The sequence below is a fragment of the Dermacentor albipictus genome, chromosome 2 (assembly GCF_038994185.2).
Source record: "Dermacentor albipictus isolate Rhodes 1998 colony chromosome 2, USDA_Dalb.pri_finalv2, whole genome shotgun sequence".
Taxonomy (NCBI): domain Eukaryota; kingdom Metazoa; phylum Arthropoda; class Arachnida; order Ixodida; family Ixodidae; genus Dermacentor; species Dermacentor albipictus.
In genome coordinates this window covers 168829986-168855391 of record NC_091822.1, presented here as the reverse complement: position 1 = coordinate 168855391, position 25406 = coordinate 168829986, and the positions used below count along the sequence as shown (strand labels likewise).

At 48.8% G+C, this 25406-nt stretch overlaps 3 protein-coding genes and 1 non-coding gene across 10 annotated transcripts in view; 3 read left to right on the top strand and 1 right to left on the bottom strand.

Annotated features, from left to right (window-relative positions):
- Positions 1-5662, top strand: part of LOC135910645 (BTB/POZ domain-containing adapter for CUL3-mediated RhoA degradation protein 3) — a 37956-nt gene extending 32294 nt beyond the window's left edge. For all 3 annotated transcript variants that reach the window (XM_065442662.2, XM_065442661.2, XM_065442663.2), the window contains one exon: positions 767-5662. In XM_065442662.2, the coding sequence (XP_065298734.1) occupies positions 767-1024 (258 nt within the window). In that variant the 3' untranslated portion in view covers positions 1025-5662. The remainder of the gene's footprint in view (positions 1-766) is intronic.
- Positions 5663-11240: 5578 nt separating this feature from the next.
- LOC135910648 (uncharacterized) lies at positions 11241-18068 on the top strand. The gene is made up of 2 exons (XM_065442668.2): positions 11241-11595; positions 17790-18068. Exons 1-2 carry the CDS (start codon positions 11385-11387, stop codon positions 17996-17998), a joined length of 420 nt encoding a protein of 139 aa, XP_065298740.1. The 5' UTR covers positions 11241-11384; the 3' UTR covers positions 17999-18068.
- A 560-nt stretch (positions 18069-18628) lies between these two features.
- The window catches only part of LOC135910647 (high-affinity choline transporter 1-like), a 29932-nt gene continuing 23154 nt past the window's right edge, over positions 18629-25406 (top strand). For 4 of the 5 annotated variants that reach the window (XM_070534414.1, XM_065442666.2, XM_065442667.2 and 1 more), the window contains exons 1-2: positions 18629-19316; positions 21108-21215. In XM_070534414.1, the coding sequence (XP_070390515.1) occupies positions 19091-19316; positions 21108-21215 (334 nt within the window). In that variant the 5' untranslated portion in view covers positions 18629-19090. The remainder of the gene's footprint in view (positions 19317-21107; positions 21216-25406) is intronic. The other variant, XM_065442664.2, reaches the window with a different exon arrangement.
- On the bottom strand, positions 22723-22794 carry TRNAQ-UUG (transfer RNA glutamine (anticodon UUG)). The gene has a single exon. It is a non-coding gene; the product is annotated as a tRNA-Gln (tRNA).

Here is a 25406-nt window from a genome sequence, read left to right as displayed (position 1 = left end):
ACAGTGAACCATTCCACATGTAAAACCCTGCAACAGGGGTATATTGAGGTACATAAATAAAAAAAAATAGAGATATCTGGAAATACCAACTAAATGGGATGCATGAAGATCTGGTTGGCTTGATTCTGCAGTTGTCACACACCTTTTCACATAATTACAAGTTTATGAACCCATCTTAGTAAAAGCTAATCAGTCATTTTCGCACCATCCCTAGTGTCTGTCAGCACTATTGAATACTGCTGCACTCCTTTTATGAATGATAATAATAGCCCAAACTGTAGCACGCAACATGGTTAGTGAGAACAGCATAAGCACTCACTTGCAACTGACTTTTATTTCGCAAAAATTGTGTTGTCGTTCCCATCTGTGTCCTACAGTTCAAGCTCTTGTTATTACGGTGAACGCAATACAGATAGACCAAGTGGAACTTAATTCCTTGGATCCACTTAATGACAAATGAAGCACCCTGTCCATATTGTGTGATTGTTCGTTGTCTTCTGCACTTCTTACCCGCCTCGGTAGCGATGTCATTGCGTTGCTGACAGGAGGTTGTGATTTCGATACCAACCATGGCAATGGCATTCTGGTCGCAGCGGAATGCAAAAATGCTCGTGTACCATGCCTTGGGTGCATGCTAGAGAACCCCAGGTGGACAAATCATTTCGGAGCCCTCCACTATGGTGCCTGTCCTCTTACCCCCCGAGCAGTTTCGCGATGTAAAACCCCACAAATTTAATTTAATTAACTTCTGCACTTCTCTCACCAGGTTGAGTTCCCCGAAGCTCGCATATATGAGGAGACCCTCAACATCCTTCTCTACGAAAACCGCAATGGCCCAGACCCGGAACTGATGCAGGCAACGAGCACACGAGGCGCCGTCGCCCGCGCCACCACCTGCTACACGAGCGACGACGAGGACGAGCGGCGCGCGCCAGTAGGCTCCTGCAGCGGCTGCGCCAGTGCGCGCGATTCCCGGGAGTCGTGCCACCTGGGCCGTATACGAAGCACCAAGCAGAGTAGCTGAGGTAGCCTCTGTGTCGCTGCCTTACTCCTTCGCGGAATCTCGCCGGCGGGGGCAAGGTACCGGCAGCTGTCATGCGGTCGCTGCAAGCCGAGCTTGGCTTCTTTCTGCTGTCCCTACATGGACCTTGCTTAGCACAGAAAGAGATGATTCACATGGCGTTTGTTTGTGGGTGACCACCCAGTAGGTACAGGGCACAGATGATCCTGTATCCATCTCCATTCGTGCCTGTGCCCTGTTTCGTCTGGCCTTCAATATTGAGCGGTTAATGATGCTGGCTCTGTTTCCACAGAGGCGAGTTCTGCCCCCAAGAGTTGTTTGTGGCCACCTTTTAGTGAAGGATGCGAGTGGCTAGTAATTCTTGTGCCATGTGAGCATGTGATCAGTGGAAGCTGTATTGTGTGCCGGGCGCACTTGTTTGTGGTTTTGCTCTTGTTGGAAGTTTGTGCGAGTTATCAAGTGAGTAGTACATGTAAGAGGACTGCGTAAGTTCCGAAGTTTCTTGAACAACACACCTCCCTCCCCAGCACCTCTATTCAGCTACCACCAAAGCCAAGTTGTTCAGAAACAATATTGTATACATAGAGCTGGGTGCCCACCTGCTCAGTTTTCATCAACATTTGTGCTGGACATCACTACGAAAATTGCTAAACCACTACGTATGTAACCTTGTGGTGTACTAAAGACAGGAGACAAGTTGAATCTCGGTTTTAGGGGGCGGACCTTTGGTGAGCTGGTGCGGTTTGGTATTTGTTGTTCCTTTTGCTACAGTTTTGTCTTCTGGAGCTGGCATGTTTTTTTTTTTTTTTTCCCCTTTGGGTCTTTGGATCTGTCTGCAACATGTGGGCAAGAATCGAGTGGACTTAGGAAGAATTGCGAGGTGGTATGTCTCGACTTCAAACTGGATTTTGTGCTGCGCAAAACTCTGCTTGGGAACCAGAGGGCAGAGGTGTCATCTACAGCAAGAGCCACTGTTGAAGGGAATGTGCATGGCTCACACTTTCAGAAGCACTGTCAAAGCTTTCGCAGTGCTTAGACAGTGCTGCCTACAGTGCCTAGCAGAAGCACTGTCAAAGCGCTGCACAGATCATTGTACAAGAACCAGCGACACTTATTGCGAGTCGTTTGTGCCAAAGCTGGCCACTTCCAGACTTGCCAAAGAGGGAAATTTGCTCATTCCCCATGCTCCCATGTTCCCTTCAGCAATGGACTGCACTGTAAATGTTTTGTGATTCACTAAATGAGCATTCTCAATAGTTTTGTGAAACTGTAATGCGATACAAAGTGTGGTCAGTGTGTGTCTACCTGCAGGTGGTCGGAATGAATATTGTCAACATGTAGCTGTTCAGAAACCGGTATGTGTGACAGCAAAGTTGTTGCTGCAAGAAAGGACTGTGTGTTGGTGGTGGTGCCGTACTGTGTTACTTTACACATTATGTATGATCAGAAGAATAATTGAAGCTGTCTTCCTGGATATCTTAGTCACCTAGTTATGCACGAAAAGGCTGTTTAGACTCCTCTGTTTCTGTTTCAACCACTTTGTCAAATGTGCACAAATTGTTTGTGTTGGCGTAGTTGGCAGATGCAGCTTACACTGTTGTAGTTAGAGTGAATTTTTATTGAACTTTACTATTTATTTCTCCTTGCATTATCTAAATTCATTGCACTCAAGTGACAAATCCTCTTATAATAATGTAAGACCCTGTTGATGCGACTGTCATCAAAAAAAATTGACGCTTTATTCCATGTACATGGCACTGAGTTGCTGAAAGGTTGCTGAAACAGTCGCTGAAAGGTTGCGCTTCTTGCTGGATTGTCATTGTTAAAGCACAAATGCTGAAAATGTTAGTACATGCTGCATCACACTTGTCTGGAGCACATGGACAGTATACTTCTGCATGCATCACTGGTGCTCAGCAGCGACTTTGGGCACCAGACATGATGTCACTAAGCATGCAGTGCCATTGGAAAAATGTTTCACTCCTTACTTTTTTTCATAAAGCTATCACAAGCTCAGAAAGTGCTGGTAAATGTGTCCATCTCACCCCAAAGCGCTCCAGTCACATTGTCTAGGCAGGAGTCCATAGCACTTGAGTTGTGCTTCAATCAGCTACAGGCTTATTCTTTACTTTTTGAGGCAAAAGTGCCCAATATGATATATAACGCCATCATCTAGTACTAACAAAAAAATTTATCTGCAGGCTTTCAAGCACACAGCGAGCTGCTGTGAGCACTGCTTTCCCCCTGTAAGCTGATGACCCTGTAGAATAGTCAACCATTGTAGCCTGCCCGGTTGTGGAACTCCTCTATGACAAGTGATGCTTGTATTGGGCCCACGGTCCGATTAATTTATGCATGCCTTATTGCACTGGTCAAGTGCGGCAGCTGAGTTAATACAGTTTCAATCGAGGAAGCAGGTACATTGAGCCTGCAACATTTGAGCCTAAACAATTTGTTCTTTCAATGACTGGCAGCAGGGAAGGCTTTCAAGGTCATCTGTTAGTTTTACTTTGCCTTTTTTCTGTGTGTGTGGTATGCTGAATGGTAATGCAAGCTCCAATCAAGGCTTTGATTTCACACAACCATACCCTTTCAACTCTTTACATTTCAGTTTGAACACCTGTTTAAGAGTTGCAGCAGAAGCTGGCTCTCTTGTAGAGTTTTTTGAGCAAGTGCTTGCATGCCTGCACCAGCTCAGCAAGCACTATTGAGACATATGTGGAGCTCATGTTCAAAAGATGTATAGAAGTGTCGTGATGTGGCCTGGGGCTTGCATCTCATTGTGGCATTTGTGTTGTGTGTATTGAAGTGTGTGATCAATGATGCTGTTGGCTGCGTGAAATGAAATGTAATGCTCATACTTGCTTCTGGAAGTGCAGTTCTTCCTGTACATTGCTGTACTAGTTAATTCTCTATGTGTCCTCCGCCCCCCCCCCCCCCCCCCCCTGCTGTACTAGTGGTAAGCATGGATTGTGTTTCAGTATAGTGAAATGTTGGCTTTGGCTCCACAGCGGTCGTCCTTTTATGTAGCTTTATATGTCGGGTTGGCGTTTATTTCGGAGATACTTCCGCCACTTGCGCATGCTATATTCCAAGCGAGCAGACTTGGCATCTCCCTGGATTAAAAGAAAAATGGAAGTTGTGGTGGTTGCCTTGTCACACAGTTGTTTGGGGTGGTTGTATGTTGTCGAAGTGTGGTTATCCTTCAAGGTCCCTTTCGGTGCATCGGTTTTTGTTCTTATGCAAGTGCGTAAGCTTGGATGTATGTATGATCTACAGAATGAAGGTTGCCGTGCTGAGCAAGTTTCTGTGAAAGTAGGTCAGCACACCATAGTCATCGAATGGCCATGTGGTTGACCCATACCTGCCAAACTGAGAACTTAAAATTCGTAAAAGCCACATGGACTGGGAAGGGGCATGCATTTTTGTAATCTTCTACCCTTAGAAGACACTTTTCTGGCGTACATACGGACTTTATTAGTAATATTCTAACTTTGAAAGCAGGACACAAGCAGTGACAAACTGGGAACAGCAGACTGTACTATACTAAACTGGCTTGAAGCAAGTACTGTTGCACCGCCCTATCTTTAAACACCTTAAAGAAAGCATTCTTGTGAACAGAATTTACTTTTCACAATATAGGACGCAGCATTTGTGAAATCTTAAAACGAAGCCAAAAACCTGTATGCTTCACAGAAAAATTGGTGCAGTTGGCAGGTATGTTTGGCCTACATGTATGCTGACCTAAGGTACAGCGCAATGTGTTGTAGTTTACAGACAGTATTCTCGTGGTGTATTGTGTGAAGCCAAACTGTAACCTGTTCTGCGCATGTGTTTTAAGCCTAACGATTGTGCTGACGGCTGTAAGGAACATCTAGTCCTATCAACGTATGGCTATTTGTCAACTGTCAATTAAAGAAAAAAAATGTTGAATCTGTAAAGGGCTTGGAGGTGCCACCATAGTATGTCGTTACCGGCAGTAAAGCAGGAAGGTTTCCTGCCAAAGGTAGCTGTGCAGGCTTGCTGCACTATCTGAATGTTGCGTGTTCACATGCATACTCTATATTGTGATGCCACTGACATGCTCAGTATTTACAGCCAGGAGCAGGCAAGGAGCATGCATTCTTTAAGTTGGAAGTTCTCTTGCAACTGCCACTAACTATTCTTAACCTCTGGGACTCGTCTTCAAGTAATTGGTGCTGTTGGAACTGGCCCTGAGGCTGTCTTTTCTTGTGCCATCAGTTTGGACCACTGGTAGATGTTATCTTTGTCTCGAAGCAGAAACTTTTAATCAATTTGACATTTTTTACTATAAGAAAAATCACTCAGTTTCGAAGTTCAAAATGCTTGTTGTACAACAGGCATTCAACTTAATGCCCATCTGTTTGTATTAGCTCTATTGGTGCATTTTCTGTGTTCATATTTTGTTTTAATTTCTCTGAACAGCAGCTTCCACACATCCAAGGCATGGAGACAGTATTAAAGGCCTTCCCAACACACCAGTAAAGTTGCTCACATGTCATTTCTCTTGGTTGCAACTTGAGTGTTCGGTGTTGAGTGCACCTGTACATTACACTTGACATGTATAACACACGTATCTGCCAGAGTTTAGCTGGGTGAAATAAAAGCCCTATGGTATTATCTTGCTGCACTGTCCAATTTTTACTTTCACATTGCAACAGACAGCTTAGCTTGTTTGCAATGGGACCTTGTGCAGTCAGAATCGCCTGTCTAGTGTGGTCGGCTGCTGTGGTAGCAGCAGTAGCATCCACTGCTGCTACCTAATGGTAGCTGTTAGGTTACTCGTATATTTGTCTTATGGCATGGACCAATCATGCAGTAAGGCCATGCATGACCTTTAAACGGTATCGGCCTGTTTTTTGCAAACACTGTGGCCTAATCATCCAGCTGACTTTTCTAGACACGCGTGATTCAGGCTGTACATGGCAAAGAAAATGTTATGGCTGTAGGGTTCAGGCGCTGGACTATGAACCGTTTTATACTTGCCTGCTACATATGAGCAAAGTTATATAGTACATACTCGAATTTTGCCCGTAGTATAGCGTCGGTGCTTATGGGATGCCGCCTTGCAGCATTCGTGTGTACTGCCCGTGAAAGCCATGTGCAGCGTGGCGTAGAAATGGACCCAGCAATTTATCTTCAATAGAAGGCCATCGAAAGGCCCGCTTTATCGAATCTTGAAAAGTAACAAACAGTACACAGCGAAACGCAAACCAGTTTAAATACTCCCCACAAGTACGGTTTACACATCAAACAAACTTGCGGTGCTGTCACCGACCATTCGTTCCACTTTGGGAGGTTCTGCTTCACTCGCGGTGCTGTCAGCGGGTTTTCGGTCAGCTACGGAAGGCTTAGTTGCGCCGCTCACAGCCTGCATCCTGGCAAGTGTTGTGAGAATTCTGCGCTTTGAGCGTTCGGCACCTTCGAGAAGCATGTCGTCATGACGCTGTCGAGCAACAGGAATTTTAGCCTCGTCGTCTTCCACCAACGGCGCTCCCGGTTCACAATGGACGTCCTCCGCCAGCAACTCGTTCCACCGTTTGCACTCTGCGACATTCGATTTCAACTGATTGTGATGATTGGTGGCAATGGCAGCTGGCACAACGTCGGTGGTATCGGTCTTCGAAGTCGCCAGTTTCAACAGCGTGTCTAAACTGTCATCGTCTTCGCTACTGTCGAACAGCGACATACCTTCAACTAACAGCTTCCGATGAAGGTCTTCGAAGCCATCCAAATTCTCGGACATAGTGGACAGCGCACGCTTGAAGCAGAGCCGAAAGAGTATGCGTAGGCGGTCCTCTTCTGGAATGCCCACTGGCAAGTCTTTGACGAAGTGGTCCTGCGATGGGAGCAGGGAAATGCCCCGACTGCTCCGCCGCCGACTCGTAGACATCGACGGTCGCGTCGCCATTGGCGGGAGGTACCCACGTACACGAATGGTAAAAGAAGTGCTTCCCTTTGCGCCACGCGCGTTGTACGTTACGCGATAACGATATGAGTAGTGCGACTACACCGTGTAAAAGGCGCCAATTTCACGTCTTCAAACAGCCGCGCAACGTCGTATTCGACACTTGAAATCGCCGCACCCAGTTCGTTAACTAGACTGGCTAATACAAAAGCTTCGGCACATTTAGCACGGTAGCGCTGCGGGCGCTGCTCGTATAGGTAGCGCTACCTTTTATATAACTGATGATAAGTGGTGTCCAAAACCCGATGTTTGGTGGAAAAAAAGTAGGGAGACAGCAAACAACGAAGGTGACAAAGAACTAAGTTCCCAATAATGCTTCATGAAGTTTGACACTTCAAATGTTCTGTCCGTGAAAAAGAAAAGAACGATAGCTTAAGAAATTAAACAAAATAACGAACCCATTTCCCCGTTTCAGGTTGCTTTAATGCATAGAGTTTCCCATAGAGTTTCCTACAAAATTTTTGTAGGAAACTTTATGCTTTAACGCCATTCTGGGCATGCAGTTTCACTTCTGAGCATGGCTTCCTGGCATAAAGTTTCTCGCTATAACACCTAGAGGGAAACCTGGCGCCACTGTCTATGGGAGTTTCCTAAGCGGCGCTGTGTCGTCATGGCAATGATGGTTAGAATTATAGTGCCTAGAATACTTATTCTAGACACTGTAGCTCATAGCTGTAGTTAGAACACCATGGCCTAGAATATACTGGCTAGTGCGCCGTGCACCTGCTCTTTTCAATGGACGAGCGTGGCGCCGCTTGCAATGAATGCCCACGATAGCCGGCAGTGGTCGCTGTCATACGGATGGGTGCAGACTGCACGTGTCGTCTGTTTCGCATGTCAGTTTCGCAGCGGTTGCGTTGGTTTATATGTTTTCGTTTTTAGTGTTCTAACAGCCTTGCGTGTTTGTTCTTGGTGTTGTCAAAGAGTGAGTGCGTGGCTGCTGTGTTCGTGTGCCTGTCATTACGAGAACTATGCGGCGGCGGTGAAAAAATGCCGAAGACAGTGCAAGGAGAGGACCTGCTTTGTGCCGTTGTGTAGAAGCGATTACCGCTCGAACAAAGGGCGTGTATCCTTGTTCACTCCACCACCTGATACGAAGTGGTATCAGAATGAGCAAGAATGATCAGGAGAACGGACAGAAGGCTGGCACCAACTGCTACGGTTTGTGAAAAACATTAAGAAAACAGTTTAGTCGAGCGCGCGTTCTCTATCACCGTGAACGACGTTGTCCACGTGATTCACTGCGATAAACCACGTCTGAAACCCTACGCTATACCCACGATATTTTCTGAATATCCTAAGCATGCACCTTATTTTTTGTGAGTGCCAGGGCAAAAAATAAGAAAAAAGGAGCAGTAGTGCTTTGATCTACTATACTGCAGGTTATGTTGTACGAACGATCATTGCCGAAAATTCTTGACCACAGCGTGCGGGCTTCCTTTGCATAAGTAAAGCTCAAGCTAGTTCCGACGCTGCTTCATATTACACTACGCATTTTAACAATGGAGGCTTTGTCTATCTCAGTCAGACCTTCTCAACCGCTGTGAAGTCGCTTTTACTGTGTTCTTTAGCAAAAACAAGTTACATTTAGCGGGTCTAGCTGATTTTGCAGGTCAGCTGCAGACACTGGCCTTTCCACAACTAGGGTGCCCAGAGCATGAAAAAATTGGAGGACGCTTAAGCTTCGCCTTCAAGAGTGGGACGCGACAGCGTTCCCGTCGACCCGCCAAGGGGTATAAGACAATGCGCTACGGCACAGCGATCACTTACGATGCGCCCCGCATCGGACTTAGCGCCCACCTATCACGCGGTGAGCGTCGAGCAACGCAGCGTTCGCCGCGGCAACGAAACGTGCGCCTGAGCGAAAGAAACGAACCAAAGAACTCGGTGTCTCGGAGGGGCCAAACGTCGTATCAGCCAAACGTCGTGATCGGCACGGGCAGAGAGATAGATAGTAATCTAAAGCGGGAGCACGGCGAAGCGTCGTCAGGGGAGAGGGAGTCCCGCGACGCGCCTGGCAGCGGTCCCAATGCGCGCGCGGCGCGCCTCCTGTCGGGGCAGCGCCGTACATTGAGAGGAGGGGGTCTTCTGTGTTTGCCGCAAGATGGCTCTGCGTGTGCGGAAAGCGCAGAAGAAATGCAGCGGAAACGCACTTCGCAACTCGTGTAATTGTGACTTCTGTACGTTACATGTTCATAATTACCGATATACACCGCAGTATAACTTTCCACGGCTCGTTTCGAAGGCAACACCGCATTCACTAGAGGCGCGTTTGCACCGCTTGGAAGCATCGAACTCGTGGCTGAGTGGTAGCGTCTCCGTCTCACACTCCGGAGACCTGGGTTCGATTCCCACCGGGCCAATCTTGGAAATTGCTTTTTATTTATGAAGCGCCTGCCGTGATTTATCGCTCACGGTCAACGCCGCCGACGCCGACGCCGACGACACCGGCTTTTCTGCGACACGAGCTCCTTAACGCTATCGCGTTAAAACCAGCTTTGACAGCGCTTGTAAAGTTCTATGTTTTCTTGAGGTTTCGGTTTTTTGTAAAAGCACTAACAAAGAGAGGGACGCGCAAAGGCAACGGCAGAAGCTCCTTAAACTGCGTCACTGCCACTAGATTTATCTTCTTCATGTATGCGTGCCTTAATTTTTTATGTCATCTAGTGCTGTCTTGTGCCTGCGCTTGACTGTTGTATACGCTTAAATGAAAGATCTGTTTCCCATTTTTTTCTCGCATATCAGACATAAAAAGATATAAAAAAATGTATAGTACCCGGAACACCGCAGTCCATTTTACAGGCTAATTCTTTTACTTATTATCGCACCCGCGGGACCCAATGGGCATTATGAGGAGATGGGTGCATGATTTACAAATATAAACCAATCAAAAATATTCAAACCTATGAGGACAACAATAAGATATAATAGGCAGAAACAGCAGCAAATAAAATAAAAAGAAAGAACAGTGAAATTCAAGCCATTTCAAAAGATGACCGGTTACAGCGATCTTGAATGGGTACGCATTAAGATGACATTAATAGGACAGAAACGTAACCTTAGAATTCTTTTACTTTATTAGAATAAAAGATGTAACCTAAAACTTACCCTTAAAAAATTACGCTGCCATCATCGCTAGAATTTAAAAAAAAAAGTGTCCTTGGCTATCGCCTAAGAAACGCAAAGGCGAACGCCTCTAAAGCCTACTGTAATTCACCTTAATCCACCTTAATCCTCCTTAATCCACCTTAATCCTCCTTCATCCACCCTAATCCGCCTTAATCCAATCACTAATGAATAATTAAATGTGTTAATCATTAATAATCTCTTACACACGGCTGGACATGCTTTGGTTCGCTTCTGGCCTTCCTTGGATCGTGCGATACTTTCTGTACTTCACAACACGACCTTCAAACATGGAGATCTAAGGCATTTGCCTGAGATCTCCATGTTTTCTATACACCCAGAGAAAGGGTGTATAGTGATTCGAAAGTGGCGTCAGGGCATTCCAGAAAGGCCAGGTAGCCCGGCAGGTAATTCAAATTCTGAAAGGCGATGAACAACGGCGACACCTCCATATACTCCATCCTTTGGTTCCCTGCCCACGTCGGGGCAATTGGAGGGGGGGGGGGGGGGTAGGGTTCCTCTGAACCTCAACGAGTCTGCCCACGAGGCTGCGCGTGGCTTTACCGACCGCGCTGCCCTCGGATCGGGCGACTCTCTCCCCGAGCACAGAGACGCCCCTATCACGCACAATGAACTTACTAAATTCTTTTACTTAGAGAGAAGTGTTTTCCCGCCGCCTCACTCCAAGCTGAGCAGGCCGCAGGCGGTCACGGTCAGAGTCTTGCAAATGAACTCCTACCCAAATCCGGCGTCCCTTAACAGCATATATCCCGATATTTATCCCAATTGTTCTTGCGTGGCCTGTGGTGCGGTTGCTACTTTGCCTCATGTGCTCCGGGAGTGCGGGTCGCTGGGCCCGAAGTTCACCAAGGAAGAGTGGGACGCGCTCCTGCGACGCCCCGTCTTTGAGAACTAAATCGTGGCCGTCTAGCGCGCCCGCGATCGGGCCGGCAGACAAGATCTGTCAGTCCCGTCGTGGGATTAGCCGGGTGCGCGTTTTATCGCGTTTTGCTGGACCCAAATAAAAGTTTATTCACTCACTCACGCTGTGCTCAGCATCGTGTCGCAGAAGACAAAGAAGCTGTCAATTCTATCGCGCGCGGCCCGTGCCTCCACGCAACGACGGTTTCTCGAGTCAGCTGCGGCTGCCACGTGCTGTGAAGAACATAGCCGGCGAGTGGTCGCGTTGGGGCGGTGTTTTCGGTCGTCTTCAAAGCGTCGCACTTGGTCTCTGGTGAAGCGACCACCATGGCTTGCTACTGCGAGTACGTACTGACGGCCAGCGGGATCCTGAAGCTGTTCCAGATGGTCGTTGGCGCCGGCATCGTGTTCCTGCTGAGCGAAGGCCGCCTGGATGAAAACTGCTACTTGTCCATGCGCCTGGACGCATTAATCCTCTTCATCGCGTCCATCGTCTTCTTCTTCAACGCGCTACTCATACTCGTCTGCGTGCTGGTCGGTAAGTCGCTCGCCCTTTGTAGGCGTCCGCAAAACTCCTAAAACCAACCGTGGCCTCCGCGACCAGGTCCGGCGGCGCGTGAGCTGATCGCGGAGGCCACGGAGCTGATCGCGGAGGCCACGAACCAACGCCTCATTCACCTATCCATCAAACGCGCTCGAAGGTTAAGTGGGAAAGGCACTTGTACTTGGTTGGCGTATAGCCTCCGAGATATGCAGCGTGCGCGCACCCATCCAATCTCGCAGTGATGTATCGCCAACTTCATCGTCATCTTCATCGTGCCTTCATCGGCACTGCCATGGTCATCATCACACGTCAGCATCGGAACACACGGACGCAGGCTGCAATAAAGCTGCGGTGCTTGCGGCGTTATGTCTGACTGATGTCAGTGTTTTAAGCCTATTGCGATATATCAGTGGCGACGAGGCCTAGCGTCGCTAGGTGAGAAGACCCGCGTCAGCATGAGTGCTGGACGGCCACCGGAATTTGCCGATGCAGAAGGTACGTGGCCTACGTATCGCGTTCGCCTGGAGGCGTACTTTGAGGCTCATAGCATCGTGGACCCAACGAAGAAGCGAGCGCTGCTCATCGCTTCGCTCACGGACAGTGCAGTGCGTGTGGTGCAGGGCCGGTGTCAACCAAAAAAGGTGAATGAACTGAGCTATGAGGAAGTCGTCGGCTATCTGGAAGATCACTATGCTCCGGAAGTCAACGAGATCGCTGCAAGTTATGCTTTCTTCATGCGTTCGCAACAAGACGGGGAAGCTGCTCAGGACTTCATTGCGGACATTCGACGCCTAGCTGAGAAGTGTAACTTCGGCACGTCATTGGAGCGCATGTTGAGGGATCGAATCGTTTGCGGAGTGCTGGATGAAGACGTTCGGCGCCATCTACTGACGCGACGGAAGCTCACCTTAGAAGAGGCTGAAGACTTTGCTGTCTCGGCACAGAGAGCTGTTGAAAATGCCAGGAGCATGAACTCGGCGCACTCAGAAGTACATTTTGCCCGACAAAAGAGCCATTCCTCGAAGCGACGTCCCAACCCGGAACAACGCGACGTGTGTGGAAGGTGTGGAGAATCGCATGCTGAGGACGAATGCAAACACCTCCGCGCGGTGTGCCACCGGTGTGGAAAACGAGGACATCTACGTCGGATGTGCCTGTCTAGCACAAATGGTGACCGTCGGCAGGGATCTTATCCAGTAAGACAACGGCGCCAGGGTTCGTACGCCATGGCAGCCGGAGAGGACACAAGTTCGGACGACAACGACGCCTTGCACACGATTACAGCGGTTCTCCATCACGCAGCCAGTATCCGCAAGGTTAGGCCTATTTACAAGGACATCAGTTGGAATAACGTTCCGCTCACTATGTTGGTGGACACGGGGTCACCTGTAAGCGTCATTTCCGTAACGGTGTTCCGCAAGTACAAGCGGCTCTGGCCTCCGTTGGAGAGTTCACAGCTCAAGCTCTCTTGTCTCTTGGGAGAACTTCCAGTTGTCGGCCAGCTTAGCATGACCGCTACGTGCGACGGGAAAGATATTCCTGGTACTGTCATAGTGGTCGACCGCTCCGGACCATCTTTGTGCGGCAGAGACACCATCAAGGCTTTTAATGAAGTTGGAGTGGCAATGTTGTCGAATGTGGTAGCGAATCTGCAACTGGCTGGAATACAGGCTGCCAGCACAGGTCTGCAACAGCTGCTTGACGAATATGCCGACGTGTTTGCTCCGGGACTCGGCCTGTGCAAAGGACCACCGGTCACATTTCAATTGAAAGAAAACGCGTGTCCACGGTTCTTTAAGGCCCGTACTGTGCCCTATGCTCTCAGAGATAAGGTGTCTGAGTCATTGGATCAGCTGGTCGCGGAAGGCGTTTTGACGCCGGTAAAAACCGCTGAATGGGCAACCCCTGTGGTACCCGTTTTGAAGGGCGATGGGTCCCTCCGACTGTGTGGAGACTTCCGTATGACTGTGAATGCGGCCACTGTGGTAGAACAATACCCGTTGCCTCGAGTGGACGACATTTTTGCTAGGTTAAACGGTGGCGAGGTATTCACGACCTTGGATTTGCGTCAAGCCTACAACCAGTTGCCATTGGATGAGGAAGCAAGGAAGATAACAGTCCTCAACACCCAGAAGGGTCTCTTTTGTTTTAACAGATTACCGTTTGGCGTAAGTTCTGCTCCAGCCATATTCCAAAGGCGAATGGACGGACTGCTGGGGGATATTCCTGGAGTGCAGGTGTACCTGGATGACATTATCATCGCCGAGAAAAAACATGATTCCTCTAGGCTCAAAGCCGTGCTGCAGCGGCTGCGGGAGTATGGTCTCCGACTGAACAAGGGAAAGTGCAAGTTTCGGCAAGACGAAGTCACATTTCTCGGTCATCGTATCGACGCGAAGGGTCTGCGACCGAAGGACGACAATATCAAAGCCGTTGTTGAAGTCCCAAAGCCCACCTCGGTGAGTGAGCTGAAAGCTTTTCTCGGTCTCATAAATTACTATGGGAAGTTCCTGCCCAATCTGGCCACCATGCTAGCTCCGCTACATGCTCTCTTATCCAAAGGAGTCAAGTGGCAATGGAGCCAGGAACAGGAGAAAGCATTTCAGCAAGTTAAGCAGGCAATTGTGGCTTCCAAGTTTTTGGCTCACTTCGACCCGGATAAGCCACTGCGGCTGGAGTGTGATGCATCACCAGTAGGCATTGGGGCCGTTTTGTCGCACCGCGTGAATGGTGTTGATTACCCCATCGGATTCCGGTCCAGGACACTTACCAAGAGCGAGCGCAATTACTCGCAGCTAGAAAAGGAAGCTTTGGCACTGGTATTCGGCGTCGCCCGGTTTAAAGACTACCTGTACGGACATCAGTTCGTCTTAGTAACAGACCACAAGCCTCTTACTGGTTTATTCAATCCAGGTAAAGCCATACCACCGATGGCGGCCGCAAGAATACAGCGTTGGGCCTTGTTTCTTGGCAACTACAACTACACATTGCAGTACCGGAAGGGCAGCGACCATTCCAATGCTGATGCCCTCAGTCGGTTGCCCTTGCCAGTAATGGAGGAGCCGCGGGACTGTGCTGCCGACGAGTACGTTTTGTATGCCCACTCTCTTGAGGAAACAGCGCTTTGCGCCCGCGAGGTTGAACATCTGACTAATCGAGACACCAGCCTTCTGCAGGTTAAAAAATGGATTTCCCAGGGATGGCCGGCATATCTTCCGCAGGGCCATGAGCATCTCCGGCCGTACTTCAACAGAAGGACAGAGCTTACAGTCAGCCATAATTTGGTGTACTGGGGACATCGCATTGTTCTACCCCTGGCGGCGGCAAGGCGTGTGTTGCGTCTTTTGCACGAGACACACCCCGGCATGACAGCCATGAAAACCACAGCGAGAACGTTGTTTTGGTATCCGGGACTGGATTCCGACATAGAGCGACTGGTGAACTCATGTTCCACATGTGCGCAGGCTTCAGCGATGCCACCAGCACAGATACCTTTGGCCTGGCCAGCCACCGGGGAAAGGTGGAGCCGGCTGCACGCAGATTTCGCAGGCCCGTTGGACGGACAAATGGTCTTAGTCGTCGTTGACTCGGAAACGAAATGGATGGAAGCCATTCCAATGAAAACTGCGACTTCGCAAACCACAGCTAACGCGCTAAGATCAATATTTGCACGGTTCGGCCTTCCAAAAACCTTTGTTTCTGATAACGGACCACAATTTGTGGGCAAAGTTTTTCGTGAGTTTCTGGCACGGAACAATGTGCAACAACTCACAACAGCCCCTTATCATCCACAGTCGAATGGGTTAGCCGAACGAGCTGTGCGTACGCTCAAGGAAGGACTAAAGAAGAACCCCGGAATAGACCTCAAAATACGCATAGCGCGGGTTTTATGTCGATATCGCCGAACGCCCGTCAAGGATGGAAAGTCGCCGGCGGAACTCTTATTGGGGTACCAAATAAGAACAAAGCTGGACTGTATCGCTCCCGATGAAAGGTCACCAGAAATCCAACCACGAGTTGGAGGGTCTCCAGTTCAGGCAGGTGACCCAGTCTGGATGCGCGATTTCCGAACAAGTCGTCGCAGGTGGATACCAGGAGTAGTGCGAGATCAACTGGGGTCCAGAATGGTCACTGTTGATTCCGGGAAAGGAATTCAGCGGCGACACTTGGACCAGGTGAGACGTCGAACTGTCTCAGACTCTTTCTCGACACAGAGGGTAGCCGTAAACCCTGCAGATAGCACTCCAATCACGTTGCGACATAGTCCGGAAGTGGCCCAGACGGATAGCCCGCCACCATTACGAAGATCGACCCGACAGCGACGGCCTCCTGAACGCTTGGACCTGTAAGAGGGGGAGAAGTGATGTATCGCCAACTTCATCGTCATCTTCATCGTGCCTTCATCGGCACTGCCATGGTCATCATCACACGTCAGCATCGGAACACACGGACGCAGGCTGCAATAAAGCTGCGGTGCTTGCGGCGTTATGTCTGACTGATGTCAGTGTTTTAAGCCTATTGCGATATATCACGCAGGACATCTTTAGCGTTAATGAAAGGTAAAATTGTCATTCACCTGACTGCAGCACGAAGCTACAGAGGAAAACCGTACGGCTTTCTCAGAAATAAGCTTCGTATAGTAGAAGAAAAATTCGTCCTGGTCCAGTGATTGAATCCGGGACCAACGCCTTTCCGGGCGATCGCTCTACCATCCTCGGATAGGTGGTATAGATCAGACGCGACTGCTCCAGAAAGGTGCTGGGTTCAATCCCCGGACCGGAGCAAATGTTTTTCTTCACTTACGAAGCTTTCCGAGAAACCTCTACTGGTTTCCTTGGTAGCTTCACGCTACAGTCAGGTGGATGACACTTTTTTTCTTTCATGAACCGTCCTCCGCCTTACGGGTTTCCGCAGGACTGATTTTCCATGCTTAGCGTTCCTTTATAACGAAGGAAAATAAAATTAACTTGATTAAGTCGAGAGGAACGCTTTCATCGTATAAGCGACTGCTCGTGTGAATTACGATTCCAAGATACGAAGGCTGTGAAGAACTGCGCGCGAGCTGATGGAGCCTGTCGTATTCTTCAACAAGAAAAATTAAAACTGCACCTTTGAAATATCCGTCATGCTGTACCATTCAGAAGAACGCTGCATAGCCATTGATTATAGGGGCTATATTTGTACGTTTTTCTAACGTTGCGCTCGCATATCGCCTCTTAGTTTAGGGCACATAACGCTGGGTTAACTGTGTCCTGAATAAACGTGTTGGAAGTTACCGCCTGTGACACTTTGTGTTTCTTGCTGTGTGTGCATCCCTCTAGCGGTAGATACATGTACTTACGTGGGAAAGTTCGTTTGGACACACGCCACGATCAACTTTATCGGCCGTTCGTACATAATTATGCTGTGCCTCACTCCCGTGTTCATAATTTCATATATACATACACTTCGACGCCAACATGACTTTTCCGCGGAGCTTCAGATACTCTATGGATCGGCGAATGAAATGCCATTTGTTGGGCGTGTTGGTAAATTGAAAGCATATTTAGCGCCAGCAAACAAGGACGGAAGGGAGACGACAACACAATGCAAGTGGAAAACGAGGAGGTCTACAGAAATGGGCCTTGTTGCCTTGAAGAGTATATATGGAGAGGGAAAAATAGTCCTTTCAGTTTTCTGTCTGAAGCCTGCTACATACTGAAAGACTCGTGGCTCATACCATAATCCTATATACGGTCATAAAGGTTGATAGGGAATTATATATATATATATATATATATATATATATATATATATATATATATATATATATATATATATATCCGGAGCCTTCCACTGTGGCCTCAAACGGCAATTCGCGGGATTCTGCTTTCAGCACCTATGCAGAGTGCTGCAACCACAGGCTTGTGTTCACACTCACGACCTTGTGCGAAAGAGGTATAAGCTGGTTTTTTCTCTGCTTCTTCTTTTCCTTCTTCTGAATTTTTTTCCCCACATACCCTGAGCCACGCAGGCATTGAGGCAGTGTGTTGACTGTCTGTTATCCATAATACATCCTTCTAGAACGTCTTGCTTGAGCTTGGGCTCCCTGCGCATCTTTCCCGTGTGTATACGCGGCCATCTCGATCGGTTGCCCGGTCAGCGCCAACAGGCTGTGAACTGCGCCGCGTACGTCTGTCTGCACGCAGGCGCCCTGGAGATTCCCGGCTCGACGGTGTACCGGATGAACTACTTCCTGGCCACCTTCATCCACGTGCCGACCAGCATCGCGTACCTGTGCATCGAGACGCGCACGGGCGTCTACGTCCAGGGCTCCATCGCCGGCGCGCTGGGCATCCTCAACAGCCTCATGTTCCTCGCGAACGCCGTCATGGCCTACCACCCGCGCGTCGTCTGAGAATAATAAAACGCCCGCCGCGGGCGCGTATCGCCGACCGAGCGTAAATGAGCCACGTGACGAATCTGTCATCTCTCTATATAGGCGTAGTAATAGTATACCAATACACAACTTTAATTAAACGTTGCGTTCCGCATCCCTTTAGGTGTCCTTTACTTCACGTGCGGTAAGGCTTCCAGGGTGCACCCAAAAGGTGTTGCGAAAGTGCACGATGCCGTCTTTAGCACGATAGATGATTTTGTCATTGTTTGGGGACAAGATAAGTTCTGGGTTTTTACGTGCTAAAACCCCACTATGATTATGAGGCACGCCGTGTGGGGAACTCCGGAATAATTTGGTCAACTGGGGTCCTTGAACGTGCACCAAATGCACCGTACATGGGCGTTTTTTTTTTGCATTTTGCCCTTATCGAAATGCAGCAGCCGCGGCCGGGATATGTGATCCCGTGACCTCGTGCTTATCAGTGCAGCGCCAAAGTCACGCGACCATGGCGGGTCAAGATAATTTTCAAAAGGGTGCACATTATTTCCTGGAGTGCACGTGTTTGATAGCCACCCCGCTACCGCAAGAATGCAGGCAGTACATTCGGCCATTCAGACGAGGACGAGGTAGGTTTTCTTAATCGTATCTTTGATGCAAAGGCTATGCACAGCTAGGATAAAGCAACCAGTTTAGAGCGTTTCTCCGTTCTGGGGCGATAAATTATACCAAGCACCGATCATCATTCGCGCTAATGGATAACGAGAGCGAGAGAGTTAAAAAATTTGTCCAGAACAGCACGCGATCGAAGTGAGCGTCGGGAAGTTCATCCGCCCTGCAGTGGGCAAGGGGTCCTCTCAGTCCAGCATTCCAGCGACCTTAGCTGTCCTCCTCACTCGGTCGACCCGTTCGAGACGGTCAAACGAGTCGGAGGTGGACACCGCTGCCTTCCATCTTCTGTCTGGCGGGGTGCGTTAATTAATGGCGGCACAACCTCCGATCAGCCGGTCGGAGCACGGCCCTGCGATAGCTCCCCGTGAGCAAAGCGTCTCGCGCAAGTTCGAGGCCGAGCACGCGCGGCTGGTGAGACGAAGAAGATGAAGAAGGGGCACCATGGCGGTGCACAACATCCCGGCGGTGCTGGCCATGCTGTTGTATTTCCTCGTCATCGTGTGCGTGGGCGTGTGGTCGGGCTGCAAGCTGCACGTCTTCAAGGAGGATGGCCAGGTCTCGACGACGGACATGCGCCGCAGGCGGCCGCACCAGAACCGCTTCCTGCACCGGCTGTTCCTGGCCGACAGGAACATGTCGCTGACACTCGGCATCAGCTCCATGACAGGTGAGCCGCGTCCGCCCTTCTACAAAGCAGGGAACAGACTTGAGAGCTTCGATCGATCAACCAATAAATAAATAAATAAATAAATAAATAAATAAATAAATAAATAAATAAATAAATAAATAAATAAATAAATCGAAATTATGTTTATTTAAACAATTCAAGAAATGCGTGCAATGTACTTGGACCAATAGTCTATGTGGCTAGTAGGTGGTCCAATATAGAAAACAGTTATATAGTTCAACAAGGCTGATTATTGGGCTAGTTGGTACGGTTTACTCATAATGGCAACGCCTTTAGCGCAATTCAGAAGGACAGGGACGTGACAGAGGCACAAGACAGCGCTGTCCTGTGTCTCTGTCACTTCCCTGTCTTTTTGAATTGCGCTCAAGACTTTGCCATTATGAGTAGTTATATAGATCGATCGTGCAGTAGCGTAGCCAGTAATATTTCCCCCCGGGGGAGGGGGGCGAGGTGGTTTTGAGCGATGCACCCACTTGATCGGGGCGGGAAGGGGGGGCGGCAGCATACTAACACAAAAATTTCGAGGACGGGCACGGCGTGCCCGGTGTTCCACCCCCTGTCTGTGCCACTGCAACCATGGACACGCTTGCTAAAGAGAACGGGCATTAACCTCACTGAAGAAGAGTTGTGACATTTGATTAGACTAGTAGAAGCGCTTACATGCAAGGTGAAAGTATCTTAGAACGACAGAAAGCTGAGCTAGTTGGTAAGGATTCATTATGCAAAAAAGAGGTGAAGCGTGAAGACAGGACACAAGAGTAGAGAAGTGGACAACACGAACGCCGGCTATCAACTGAAGAGAGCACTGAGGCGAAAAAAGAAAGAAGACACAGAACTCATCTGCGCAAGCTCAGGAATGGTATCACCATGTGTCAGTCGGGTACATGTGTCGGTCTACGTCAGAGATAACTGCTAAGGCACCTAATCTCTTCCTTGTGTAAAGTACTCGAAGGCTGACTCACGCACGCACTTATACCGTTATAGATATGCCATGCCTCTACCATAAGACACATATATTCATTCTTATGCCTGTACAATATCGCGCATTCATCTCATTCAACTAACTCTGGCGTGCAGTTACAATCTTAGCAATGCAGGGAAAGAATAGAAGGTGATCCATCGGTTATTTAAAGGCCTTTTATGTTCCATTAGCCCCTGATAGATACACCACCCCGTTTGCCCCACGTAGAACTGGCCACAGCTAAGGGGAATTTTATAAACCCCAACCATGCGACAGCATTGCTAGCATTAAACAATCAAATTCTCATTTTAAGGCGTCTGACCCTGTCCGACCGTTAGTTAGTTACCTTGTGGAGCATAAACTTAGACCAGTAATATCTGACAAGAAAGGTTATTTCGTAATTATGCCAGATGACATGTTTTCAGAAAAAGCGATTTCAGCCATAGAAAAGAATTTACAGCCAGTAAAACTTAAGCATTAGGCAGTTAAGCAACGTGCGGTTGACCTCCTATCGAGACATAAGCTTGGCATATAGCACCAATTACGGTATTCATCCTTAAGATGCGCTACAATATACAGTACGAGCGAGAAGGAGACAGGCGCCCCGGCCAGTCACCTTTTCGCTCGCACAGCTGCAGCCAATGAGCGGCCGCCGAAATGGACAGTCCACTAGGTGGACACTTACAGAATAGCCCCTCTCCCCCATGCTCTTGCAAACAGTACTAGCGTAAGAACTTTTCTTCTTCCTTACACGAATACGAGTCCTGTTTACGAAAGGGTTAAATGTGTGGTGCCGGTTTCGTCAACAGCCACATGGGTTGGAGGCGGCTACCTGAACGGCACTGCCGAGGCTGTCTACACAGACGGCGTCCTCTACTGCCACGCTCCGATCGGTTACGCTATCAGCCTCATACTAGGTGAGTGAAGATCACGGCATTTTAGGCCTCTGAAACTTGGATTCGATCACGTGGTACGTCTGCGCATGATATGGGGCCCTATAACGTAAAACTATTCCAATGTGTTTTTATTCCAATCTCCTGACGTCAAATTTGCGCAGCCGCCGACGCAAGCATCGGGCGATGACCCGCAGCGTTGCCTCAACACCCCAGTCAAACGCCCTCTGATAGGTCACTTTGGTTTCGAAAAGAATAACATTACCTACGCTGAGCGGCTTGTCTTATCTAACTGGCTGACAAGGGGCGAGGAGCACGCTCAAGTGTAGAGGGTTTCGATGGGGCAGAGCCAGCGCATTGAATATATTTAACCGGCCGAGGAGAGTGGTGGCGGCGCCTGCGATTGGTCCGCTTCCCCTTACTTAACTTGCGGTGGCTGGTCGAAAATTGCGGCGGCGTGCAACGGAAGGTTAAGAATGCCGCTAAAATGGATCCTCAGCAAGGAAGAGTTGGCAGAGCGAGGTCATAAACGAGTCGAAAGTGCTCAAAGATGTTACACGGTCACGCAAAAAAGTTTTTTATAGGCAAATAAACCCACGAATGCTCTCCGGCAGGTACGAGTAGGCAGGTCTGAGCAATATTTTATTCATTTCGGAACGGGGCAGCCTGCTGCGATTCAGAAAAAAATTGTTTTGTTCGGCATATTAATGCATCTTTAACACGTACACGTCACTTTGAGAGGGTGTTTTCGCGGTTTTGTGACGTCGCGTGACAGGCAGGTGAAGTGGGTGCAGCCTGAAAACTTTCGACCAATAGCTGACGGCTAATGGCGAAAAGGCGTCGAATGAGAAATAACTATTTTTCTTTTATTCAGTCCAATCAAGCATAATCGGTCTGTACAGGCCATATCACATGGGGAGCTATCGCGGTTTTCGTGACGTCGCGTGACTGACAGGCGAAGTGGGGGTGATCGAAAAAAGTTTTTGACCAATTGCGGAGGACTGATTGCAGAATTGGAACAGAAAAGTTTGGAACAGCTTTTAGCACACCTGGTCCATTATTGCGCTCAAAAGGCTTCCAGGATGAATCTTCAACTTTCAATGGCGATGTAACCACGAATTACAAACAATAACTGAATACAGCCGAACGCTGGCGAAATTCATGACATCACGAATAAGTGTGCCGGAGTGATGTGATTCCATTCCGATGCCATTCCTTTTCGCGCTTCATCAGTGGTGTAAGTGGCGCTCCGCCCGCATTATCGACGTAATCATCCTCGACCGTTAACGGTAGGCGATTAGAGTGGTGTAGAATCTATAGCGGAAGGGAACGCCACGTCATACTGCGTCACCATGTACCGGCTCTGGCGAAGGAATTCAAAATGGCGTCACTGCCGCCTGTGATTGGTGCCTTCCAATCACGATAAGATCGGCCTGTTGGTAGTTTCAGAAGTGCGAATCATTATTCCGGATTAGTGCAGACATCCCTTAAATCTGACTCTACAAGAAACAATGACAAAAAAGAAAACGAGAGGTCTCACCGAGACTCGAACTCGGATCGCTGGATTCAAAGTCCAGAGTGCTGACCATTACACCATGAGACCGCAACCCCTCTTCCGACAGCGGGAATCGAACCGAGGGCTCGTGGGTGAAAGCCAGGTGTCCTAGCCACTAGACCACGCCGGAATACGCCCGCATTGTGAGAAGCAAACTTGATACATACCTCGCGACTGCCGCTGGGATCACGCGCGCCAGGCTACTTTATACGTCACTTGATTCAGCGGATGCCGTTCATGAATGAGATTCCTGCTGGGCATGCGACAAAATACATACACGCATATCGCTGCCGGGTGGACGAGACAAGACTCCACCGGCGCGACGTTATAATACAGCTCACGCATGACGACCGTGACGTGCTGTCAGCAAGCGCGAGCACTTAGTAGTTAGCAGTGGTTAACTTTGGGGACCATATATCTTGTGACGATCCGTTCCATTTCATATTGTTTTTGCCCTTCGCCATGGGTTCGGGCGTGGAACGAGCGCATGCAGCCGCACCGCCGTTATCATTCGTATCGGCCACTCGGTGCTATGGCATGATAAGAAGGATAACGTGATATGCAGCGTCGCAAAACACGGTGCTCGCGCCATCCTGTCGCACTTTCTATTGTTCTTTTCTTATCGGGACCTGTATTTTCTTGCGTCCCATTTCCCTGCCGATTCCTTGGTTATTAGGGCGTGTATTCCGTATGTATACGACCAATCCTATCAGGAGTGGCGCCGGGCGATCCGATCGGTACCGGTGACGCGGCGACGTTTAAGCAAACGTCCGAGCCAATGAGGGAGAATGAAAAATAAGCGGATCGTACCAAGATACGCCGCCTGCAACCCGAACCTTGCTGTGTCGCGTGTCATTTTTCCATTCTTCTGATTACACGGTGCACCGATCGGCCGATCGCAGCGATAACGCCGGAGTGGCGTCGTTACACGAGTCATGCCAATGGAAAAAAAAACGAAATTGAACGTTAGAAAATACGGCTTGGTTGCAACTCCACTTTTCGTGGCCACGCAGTCAAAAAGTTTTTGGTCAAGGTAAAGCTCACGAGCGCGACACCGGACACAGAAAAAGAAAAACGGCAAGGATACAGCAGATGGAGTAGTACAACCGAATTAACTGTCTCGCTGGCGCCTCGAACGTATGGTATCGAGACGCAGCGCCGTTGCCTGGGTGGTGCGGCAGCCGCCGTCTGCCTTTCATGCTCGTTCCTTCGGCGAATGACGCGGTGAATAAATGCCTTTGTGTAACCGTTCGTACCAAGGTCACGGATTGCTGTTTTTATGCGAAGCGTACTAGCCGCACAACCACGCTTTTCTTTGCTTCGCCGCGCGCCGCCGCGTAGCTACCATATGACGTCATAACAGCTGCAAAAGCGGAGGCTCAACTCGTGCGCTCGCTTGCGGCCGCGTAGCTACATAGCCGGGTCTCAGATCGTGCGCTCGCCTGCATGAGTTGTTTCTTCGTCTAGCCGAACCAAATATAGCCAAGCAACAGCAGTTCACCAGGCTAAACAGTGGTTCAACAACTAAAATAAAGGCTAGTATGCTTCGCATCCTGGGCTTAACCTTAGCTAAGCCACAGCCATTTTTTTTTCTCTCTTTTCTTCCTTCTGGAAGTGCGAGGACGAACACTTTCAGGCCTTTCGACATGAGGCTTCGCACTACAAACAAACTGTGGAAAACCGAACGCTTCCGGAAGCAGCTTAAGACGTGTGGATTCTTTGATTGCGTCATTGAAACACAGCTGAAAGGCCGAAATGCTCTCGTTAGACCACACTAAACGAATTTTGATTGAATTTGTTGTAGCGCAGGCACAACGACGCGGACATGTATAAGACACATGAGACAACACACAGCGCTGTGTCTTGGTTGTCTCGCGTTCCTTCTAACTGTCCGTGTCGTTGTGACTGCGCTACAACAAATTCGAAGGTGGCCTACGAACAAGCCCATACAGCTGCCTTATCGAATTTATCTCTATGGCAATTGTCGCATATGGGAGGGAAAAGTCAATTCAGCCAACTGCAAGAAGCATTTAGAACTCTGATTTATGATCTGAAAGCCTCTTTTTTTTTTCACAATATCACCAAAAGTTGCTTGGCGCCAGAAGCGTATGGACTCTTCCATATTTATCATGTTGTTCTTGTCTAGACATTCATGTAATATCATGCATTAGTTTCAGCCACCAGACCATGAACGGCTCGTGGTCTTACGATTCATGCCATGACATGCATGTCACAAACCATGTCATTCCTGTTATGTCATGCATCATGATGTCGTTTCATGCATGCATGCCATAAAAAGTCATTAATATCATGTCATGCATGCATGTCATGTAATGTAATGTAATTAAGTGTCATGTCATGCATGTCACATCATGACATGCCGTTCATATACCATGTCATGCTTGTTAAGCGGCGAATTCCGATGTTGACGCCACTGATGGAAACGAAAAGTTAGCGTCGGGTCCGCGAAGTTGGCTTCTCCGCAACACAGCGGAACATTTGACGTCATTTTAGACCACGTGTTGAGAGTCGGTGAATAGCGGCACGAGCGGCGCACGGAAAACAGAGGTGTAACTCTGGCTTACTTCGAGGCATGCTGTGTGTCGCAGCTAACGTTAGACAAGTCGCTCAAAAAAATATAAAATAAATAAAAAGGATAA